Here is a 10,072-nt window from a genome sequence, read left to right on the forward strand (position 1 = left end):
CTCCCTTTAATATAACGTACTCTCAAACAAAATGCATTAAAAAAAATCAAGAAAACATGACTGTCCACAAGATGGCAATGGCCGTAATCAGAAAACAGTGATAAAGGACGACAAGGAGAGACTCGGGAAAAGTAAGGAAGAAAATCAAGAGGAGGACTAGGAGAAATGCATGAAGACAGAAGCGCTGCGAATTCTGCTGGAGAACTATGGTGCAAATGGCAGCTAAAGAACTCATGAATATAACCAAAAACAGATCTACAGCTGACACAGCAATAGTTAGAGTTGTCATCGAAGAACAAAATTATATTGTGCCTCCTTTTCTCAAATTATACAAGACCTTCTTAGACCTGTTCTGTCTCTTAGATTGTCAAATACCTTAATTTGCTTCTTCAAGGAAGCAAAACAGTTATGGTACTACTTATTTGTTTAGAAGAGGAATCTTGAGCTGGTCTTCATTTCAATGTCAACTGTATACCTAGCCAACTCAACTCCTGTTTATTAAGGTACGCATACTTTATTCTTTAAATAAATGTATGGCACCTCAAAATAGGATATACCAAATAAAAATAAGTAATGCTGGTTTTAATTAATACAGGTATTGTAAAAAGGATAAACAATTTACCCGCATTTACATCAAATCAATGGTACAACATTTATTACTAGTATATGGTAAAATATATTAATTTATGTAAACACTAACTACATGTTAATATTTACAATAACCACCAAACAAAGAATAACTAATGCTGAATAAAAAAGAAGCCATCTAACAGAACAATGTAAAGAAGAGAGATGTTCAAAATATTATGTTTGGTGTGGAGGAAAATTAATTCTCAAAAAAATGTTATCCTCAAACAAAATAATTATGTGTACTAATAGTGTATAGCTATTTTTACATCAGCAAGTTAAATTATTTACAACAATAAGTAATGATTTATAATAAATTTATAGAGTCTCTTAAAAAATAAAGTAAACTCTTTTAACAATAACACCTTAAACTAAACTGATATTACATATTGTTTTTTTAGTAGGGAAACTTACACAAATGTCCCAAATAAGTTTTAACTTACCAACTTCTAGCCATTAGTCATAGACTTACCAAAACTAGTCAAGCACATATAAAAATTAAAAAATCAAATAAATAAGGTTCTTTCTCTCAAAGAATCACATGCAAAAACCTCTTTCCATATTTTTAAGCGTGATTAGCAACATTAGATGCAAGACGGAAAAGAAATTTCATGGATGAGGTGGCATATAAGGTCATGAAATACAAAATAAAAATACAATATTCCAACAATCTAAGCAAAAAAGAAACTTTTTCAATGGGTATAATTGACATTCATTGAAAACATATAGATAAGTCAATTTACAAAATTTGAGGAAGATTAGAGGTGATTTGAACTGGTTTTGTATCAAAATTTGTAATTAAATCGAGTTAAAAAAATTCTTGTGCGACACATATATCACGCATGTATCTCACACACAGGTATACATGAATATACATGTGATACACAATTGATACAAATATGATACATATGTGATACACAAATGATACATAGTGTGATACACATATCATTTTTTTCATGTTTAGTTTTTACTTCGAATTTTCAATTCAAACCACCTCAAAACTTCACCAAATCATCCCAAAACTGAGATTCAAGCTCCTTAGGATGTACCCAATCTATTCTAATAACACTCACTCAAAAGAAAGCAAAAATTTGAACTTTTTTTTTTTGTTCCAAATAGCTAATTGGCTAATATTAGTAATAGTTGGCTAATATTAGTAGTATTTTATAAATTAGCCAATTTTTATAATGAACTACTTATAAATGGACATAAGTGGTTGTTTCCTTTTTTAGTATCTGGATATGTAAATCAAATCCATAAATTAAGTCGGCAGGCGCGCCCCGCCACTTCAACTCTAGAAAGAGTGAGCTCATAATTTCCGAAGACTCACCTTTTCCCTCTTCTTTTTTTCAATTCAAAAAATATAAAAAATAAAAAAAATAAAAATCGCACATATGTAAAAGCAAAAGGTCGATTACTCTTCTCCTCTCTACCAGATCGAAAATCTTGTGCAGTTACTGTTCAAGTAAGATCATAATAAGGGACAAAGGAAAATGCCTCGAGAAATAATCACATTACAAGTGGGACAATGCGGGAATCAAATAGGTATGGAGTTCTGGAAACAACTATGCCTTGAACATGGTATCAGTAAAGACGGCATTCTCGAAGATTTTGCCACTCAGGTTTTTCTAACTTTTCTCATTTCTTTTGTATCAAAGTACTATTACTACTGCATGAGGTACTACATTTTGACTTTAATACATACTGCTTTCAAATTGGTACTACTACTTTGCTCTGGCTGGACTAAGAGCATCCTGCTTTCCAAGTTTTGTGTGTAATTGTAATTTATGTTCTGGAAGGAAAGATATAATTTAGGTTTTTGGATTCAACTCCTCTTTTGATAAGATAAAGTGGATTTGGGTTTGTATGATACTATTGCTTGAAACTTGAGTATTTGGCTCTTAATTGGGCTAATTTTGTGGTATGTTGACCTTTGAAGCTCTGTAATACTTTTACGTGCTATCTACTTTGCATTCCGTATAATATGCAAGTGACAACCAGTATAAGTGGTTAGTTCAATAAAGTTGGTTGAGAACCATGAGGGCTCAGGTTCAAATCCCATCGGAAGCAAAAACACTTTGTGATTTCTTGTAATATGTCTAAGCCTTGGTGGACAGAGTTCAACAAGATAAAGTTTTGATGATTGGTCCTTGTTTTTGTGATGCCTCATGCTTTAATGTGTGAATTGGTTCAATCAATTAATCAATCAAATGTGTCTCAATCCCAAGCTAGTTGGCGTTCAACTACCTGTATCTTCTGTATCCAATGGGTTTATCATAATCTGATTATGTTTACGGTGGCCGTCAACCTATTGCGATCCTCCAATATCCGGGTTTTGAGCGGCTATTGCTTTGCTCATAAGTGAGTTTTGTGAGGATTGGTTACTTTTGCAAATTCACTTGGCGGTTACTAATAATTTCTGTTGTGTGCTGCATTTCTGTAGATAATAGAAGCGTTGTTTCGTAAGAATCAAATGTGTTGGACCAACTACATGCTAAAATAGCATAAAAGAAGTTTTGAATAGGGTCTGTCTCCATTTATTTGTGCGCATTGGTGTATATCTATATATATACTATCTCTTTTTTGTTTCCCTAATATGCTAACTAATGCTCCTCTGTAGCCAAGGATGTCAATAGAGTGTATATACACTCACATTCAAAGGTGCAACACTTCTATGTGTATTGTGTATGACGTGTGGATCTACTGCCCTCATCTACTCAGAAAAGAAAATCTTTTAATGTTTCAAATTCTCTTTCATATTGTTATTTGCTTGTCTATGATTACATCCTTGTATTCACATTTTTATACAGTCTCTTATTTTGCATGAATAACCAGATTTTCATTTTAACGGCTGAAAATAAGAACCTTGAAGGGAGGAAAAGTGATGTATGAATAAATTGATAGCTTCCTGCCATACAGAGACAAGTTTGAGATTGGTTCAAGGTGCTTATTCTCTATATTTCAACTGCTTCAGGGAGGTGATAGGAAAGATGTCTTTTTCTATCAAGCCGATGACCAACACTATATACCTCGAGCTTTACTGATGGATCTAGAGCCTAGAGTCATTAATAGTATACAAAATGGTGAATACAGGAACTTGTATAACCACGAGAATGTATTCATCGCTGATCACGGAGGTGGTGCTGGAAATAATTGGGCAAGCGGATATCATCAGGTTACTTCTTTTGGATAGTTATTGTTTTGTACACACACACCCTACACGTATTACTTTATCAAAATAAATATGCACATTCATGCAGGGGCGTACGCAGAATTTTTTGTAAGCGGTGTCATCATTAAAAAAATAAAACACTATAACGACATGAAAAATAACAAGTTGAGAAGAGTAACACCAGCAAATCCGGTCACTCAGAAGTTGTAAATTAAGGTTAGAGTTCGATTCCTGTAGAATCTAATTTTTAAACTAAAATGCTTTAAAAATATGCAAAGAACTAAGGAGTGGGTTTCGATCCCCCACCCTTTTGAGTGAAAATGGACGAGCTGGCCATTAGACTAAGTACACTTGTTTTTCCAATGGTGACATTTTTATTATATACCTGTTCTGAGTCCACTGTTTATATGTGCACTTAGTAAGATTTTCCGGCGAAGCGGTGTTGGATGACACCGCTTGGAGTAACGTAAGTCTGCCCTTGCGCTCATGCTAGCTTTTTCTTTTTCTTAATAAGTTTGGTAGTGAGCACATTACTTTCCAAATCTAAGACATGGCATGTGCGAAAAAAAGGAGTTATTTGGGAATGGACATGATCCTATGCCACTGCATACGTATAAAGTTTTCTGCAGCTTTAAGGTTACCTTTCTTAACTATTTCTACCTTGTTAAAGGCGAAAAGCTCTAAAAAGCGCTCCAGGTGTATTGGGGCTTAAGCGCGGAGCGCAATTTATCTATGAGCTTTAGTAAATAAAGGCTCAATGAAGGAAAAAATGAAAAAATATATATGTAACTTAAGAAAAAGTAACAAATTCATTCATAATGTTTTCCTTAACAACTAATACACTTATTTGCTGATTATATTTGTTGTTTAGTACCGCTCAATTCAAGATAGAACTCATGGACAATGAGTGCGTACACCTTAGTGCCTTGCCTACACTGGAGCAACTTAAGTGAGGCAAAGCGCCCTCCCCGAGCTTTTCTGAGCTTCAGGGCTTAAGCGTGCCTTAAATGAGCCTTTAACAACAGATGCTCGATAAGTGTTTCAAGCAACAGATCAAATTCTCGGTTGCAATTGGCTGGCTTATCAAACTGCATGAAGGAGCCAGACATCATTACGGGAATTGATTTTGGCTTATGAAAGAAAAATCTGGCTCTTTTAACTGCAATGCTTCTTTATTGGTTCAAGAATCAAAATTTGTACTTCCAATTCCTCATTATAATGACATCTTACCAATGGAACATGCATTTATGACCTCATGGTAAATAAATAATGTGAAGGCAGTCAGATAAAAAAGAAGAAGCCAGTAGATGCAGAAGCCATGTTCTTTCAAAAAAAAAGGACATGCATTTATGTCGCTGCCTTCAGATTTTTCAATTGGATAAACTGTATTAGTTTGATTGAAGACGCCAATAGATGTCATCGACCTCTTTCTCTTTCCACCTTCAGAATCTGCTCTGAATTCTCTGCTAGTTCAGTATACTTCTTTTGTTCTGTACTTCTAGTGTCCAGAAACCTCTGTTCAGCAAATGTTCTTGAAGTTCTTAGTGTCTCCAAAAATCTTTTAGACCTGAAAATTGCAATAGAAGTGTCTACTCTACCTTTTGCTGTATTTGGGTATGAATTAGTCAAAATATGCACTTACTGGGATGTACACTAATTAATGCAAGAAATTGTCTGATGCAGTTATCGTTTTTGGATACCAAGCTTGCATTAATTTTCTTTTATCCCACATCTAAAAGATCTGGATCAACAACAACTACACCTTAATCTCAGAGTTGGATCTAAAAGACCTGGAATAGTTGTTTCTAAATGTTTTGATACAATCGTTCGTTTGATCAGGGTAAGCAATATGAGGAGGATCTGATGGACATGATTGATAGGGAAGCAGATGGAAGTGATAGTCTTGAGGGTTTTGTTCTGTGTCATTCTATTGCTGGTGGAACTGGCTCAGGTTAATTCTTTTTGTTGAGTTGGTGAAAAATGTGATAATGTTCGAAAAATGAGTGGTTGCTGAGACCAACTGTAAGAATTTGTGTGAATATCTAATTATTTGTTTGTCTAATGACTGTCTTTAGTGCAGGTATGGGCTCGTATCTGTTGGAGGCTCTGAATGATCGCTACAGCAGAAAACTTATTCAGACATACAGTGTGTTTCCTAACCAAAATGAGACAAGTGATGTGGTTGTACAGCCTTACAATTCCCTTTTGACACTCAAGCGACTGACATTAAATGCAGATTGTGTAGTTGTCCTTGACAATACTGCACTCAACAGAATTGCTGTGGATCGCCTGCATATTCCAACTCCCACCTTTGCTCAAACAAATTCATTAGTTTCTACTGTAATGTCAGCTAGTACAACTACCCTACGGTATCCTGGATACATGAACAATGACTTGGTTGGTCTCCTTGCTTCTTTAATTCCAACACCAAGATGCCATTTTCTGATGACAGGGTATACACCGCTCACTGTGGAGTGCCAAGTAAGCTTTCTATTTCATAAAGCGGTAACGTTTCGCTGGCGTTGCATTGAAAATATAAGCTGTTAGTCGTTGCTGATCATTATACTTTGAACAAGCTCTTTTAGTAACTGAATTTGGTTTATTCTCGAGAAAGAAGAACAATTCCAATATGGACTTAAGTAACCAATGCCAATGGACATGCTGTCCGCCAGCTGATTATTTATGACATATTTGATGCTGGAGTAATTATGTTTTCATGCTAGAGTTATTATACTAAAACTATCACTTGAAAAAAAATAGGAGGAACTTTAGTGAGGTTTGATATCTGATACTAAGGGATTAAATCCCAAATCCTATCTGTTAACTTGTTTTAGAAGTACTGTTTACCTGGAAATCCTGTCCGATAACTTGTTAGCATTTGTAGCATACGGTGAAATTATATCTGTCAACTCATTAAGAAGTGCTACATATCCTGGATATATTCTATTCCATTGCCACTGTAAGGTTACTGGATAAACTTGTTCAAGCCATCCTACTCTTTTTGGTTCTTCCACAGTTTTTAGGTCTTGTTATTTTCTAGAAATATTGCAGTGGGACCTCATTTTGGTAATGATCTCTTTCGATTTAACTTTCTATTTATGATTTTATCATCCTGTGTATATGCTCTATATTTAAAACTTATTGTAGGAGCAAATGTAGCCTGTAAAGTAAATGGTGGCCACTTCATTTGTTTCATATAATAAAAGAAAACATGAAATGAAAATTGAAAACCAATGCAAAGTGCTGATAATCCTTTTCACAGGCTAATGCAATTCGGAAAACAACTGTACTTGATGTGATGAGAAGACTCCTTTCGGTCAGTAAAACTTTCTTTTAGATTGTTAAGTAGGAAGTGTGTTCAGATACGCCCAATAACTCAAAAATGTTTCACTTTGCAGTCCAAGAATATCATGGTATCTTCTTATACCCGAACGAAGGAAGCCAGTCAGGCAAAGTACATATCCATATTAAACATTATTCAAGGAGAAGTTGATCCTACTCAGGTATTCTTGAAAATAGCTTAACAGCTTTTGTACTGTATTTCCTTTTTTCCCTTTGCTGCTTCATTGCTGCTGCAATAAAAGTTGCCAATAGTTTAAACAAATTGCTTTGAGTGCTAAAAACTGGTTGAGGCATTTCAATTTGGCAGAAAGCTATTTTGATTGCTAACATACCCAATGATGATCTGTTGGGTATCTTCCAACTTTCTTGAGCCTGTGGTACACAGTAACCGAGTATATGCATACGCAAATGCAAGTATGGTCTCACTTCAGCAAAAAAGATCTTATATCAGCTGCTCTTTTACTCATTTGATATTTCTGAAATCAGGTCCACGAAAGCCTGCAGAGAATACGGGAAAGAAAGCTTGTTAATTTTATTGAATGGGGCCCTGCTAGCATTCAGGCATGTTTTTTTTTTTTGTTTTTTTTTTCTTGAATTGCCATAATAAGCGCACAGCTTAGGCTATTTCTGTTAAATTTTTCTTACCCCTACATTCTTTGCAGGTTGCTTTATCAAGAAAGTCTCCATACGTCCAAACAGCACATAGGGTGAGATTTACTTTAAAAATACCTGTTCATCTTTTCTCTTCAAAGCTTTTTTGTTAGTTGTGCTACATGGGAAATACTTAAATAACTCACTGAGATTAAACAGGCTCAGTATGTAAAAACCAAAGTTTGAAGCTGATGCTTATCCACTAGATATTGTTGCTGCAGTAAAAAGTTCTGCAAGGTTTATAACTTCAACTTTGAAAAGGTGAAAATTTATGAGAAGTTTTTGAAGAGGTGAACATTTGTGAGAAGCTTTTGAAAAGGTGAACAATTGAACATTTGTAAGAAGTTTTTGAAAATGTAATTTATTCATGTTTGAAGGGCGTGGACCAAAAGCTTCTTAAGCTCAAGCATCTACCTTTTGGAGACTAACGTCTATGTCTTGTTATTTTGGCCAATATATTTCAATGAGTAGCTGATTTGGGAATTACAAAATATCAGCCGAGGCAAGCTGAGTACCATCGGGTTGCTTATCTTGGTTTCCACGTTCTTCTGTAATCTTGTTTCTCAAAATAGTCCATTCATTAGGAACTTTTCAGTTTAATGTTTGTTTTCTTGTCCGTATTGGAGAAATCTGAATCATGTGATGCTGCATCTATAGTATATTCTTCAAAAAATTTGGTGTATAATTTATTATTATGTGCTGCTTCAATTGGTCAGGTTAGTGGTCTCATGCTGGCAAGCTACACGGGGATCCGCCACTTATTTTCCAAGTGTTTGAGCCAGTATGATAAATTGAGAAAGAGACAAGCCTTCCTTGACAACTACAGGAATTATCCAATGTTTGCTGTAAGTCCTCAGCTCTGCCTTTCAGATATAATCCACCCAGGAAAGAGATTAAATGGTGCATGGTTTGAGTTAAGTTTTTACATCTCAACTGTCCGCTTGAGTAGCCGAGAATGTTGGGTAAACTAAACTGGACAAACCTCATTCTGCTTAGTCATTTCCACAAAATCTAAGCTCAAACCGAGAGTATTCTGGATCAAAATACATGTTTGAAATCAGTTTACAACAATAATTGCTATGTTTATAAGTGAGGCTACATGTAAAGTGATTAAGACCAAATGGAAGAATATTCGGCCATGATATTCTATAACTAACCAACTACATCATAAGATAGAATTATCTCTTATTGCGGGAACAAATGTCATTTGAAAAACTTTTGTTGGTAGGATTCTAAACAGATATTTTTCTAATTCCCCTAACTATTATAGTCTGTACAAAATTGGTAATTTGACAGGATAATGATCTATCAGAATTTGATGAATCTAGAGATGTGATTGAGAGTCTTGTTGATGAGTACAAAGCCTGTGAGTCCCCAGATTACATCCAGTGGGGAATGGAGGTAAGTACTAGACTGGTTCCATTTGCTTTATAATTCATGTGTAGCAGCATCAAAAAAGGCACTCTTCTGCATGTGCAGGATCTGGATCACGTTCTAACAGGCGAGGGAAATGCCAGCGGAACAGTTGATCCAAATAAAGCTGTGTGAATAAACCAACTTCCTTTCCAGCCAACAGAAAGGACATATTTGTTGACTATCATTTTGAATATAATGGCAAAACTTCTTTGTAGAAATCCTCTTTTCTTAGCCAGTTGATGGTGAACGGAAAGTCAAGCATTTTATTTTCCTTTTTAGTCCTCTTATCTTAAATTTTTCAGGCCAATGATGGCAATAAGTAAAATCTGAAAATTATCCACTTGCCAGTACTGAGTTGAGTTCCAAAAGCTATTGTGCAAAGCCGTGCCTTTGTTAAGTAGTTTTAATGTTCAAGTTGGAAGTACGAGCCAGTCTACAAAGAAAAGTAGGTAAATCCTTGTTTTGGACCTAAATAATTTATGAAATCTTACATACATAAATAATTATTGGCTTGTACCAAAAAATTACCATGACTATGGATTATTTTCTCAAATGACAAGGTTGATTTAGGTGCCAGAATTGTAAGACGCTGAGCTTCAGCACTAATTTGATACATTTGCGAAACTGATAGGTCTAAACATTAAGATGTTTTTATAAATTTTTTCTACTAGTTTTAAGTGTACGTGCGCTGCACGTGTATATAGCGTCAATCAAATAAAAATGTATACATTGACTATAAGTAAATGTAGTGTTAGTTTAAATAAGGCGAAATATATAAACGGCCCCTTCAAGTTGTCTCAACGGTCAACCAGACACCTCAACTGACCCGTTTATCATTTTAACACTTCTTCTCCACTAAAGGAC

General features: G+C 35.0%; 1 protein-coding gene across 1 annotated transcript; it reads left to right on the forward strand.

The window, feature by feature from the left end:
* Window positions 1-1,900: 1,900 nt before the first annotated feature.
* Window positions 1,901-9,553, forward strand: LOC109241107 (tubulin gamma-1 chain-like). The gene is made up of 11 exons (XM_019407827.1): window positions 1,901-2,249; window positions 3,602-3,802; window positions 5,639-5,750; window positions 5,880-6,280; window positions 7,062-7,115; window positions 7,198-7,302; window positions 7,628-7,702; window positions 7,804-7,848; window positions 8,509-8,637; window positions 9,089-9,193; window positions 9,272-9,553. The coding sequence occupies exons 1-11, from the start codon at window positions 2,121-2,123 to the stop codon at window positions 9,338-9,340; spliced, it is 1,425 nt and encodes a 474-aa protein (XP_019263372.1). The 5' UTR covers window positions 1,901-2,120; the 3' UTR covers window positions 9,341-9,553.
* The last annotated feature ends 519 nt before the right edge of the window (window positions 9,554-10,072 follow it).

Source organism: Nicotiana attenuata, unplaced genomic scaffold (genome assembly GCF_001879085.1).
Source record: "Nicotiana attenuata strain UT unplaced genomic scaffold, NIATTr2, whole genome shotgun sequence".
In the NCBI taxonomy this organism is placed as follows: domain Eukaryota; kingdom Viridiplantae; phylum Streptophyta; class Magnoliopsida; order Solanales; family Solanaceae; genus Nicotiana; species Nicotiana attenuata.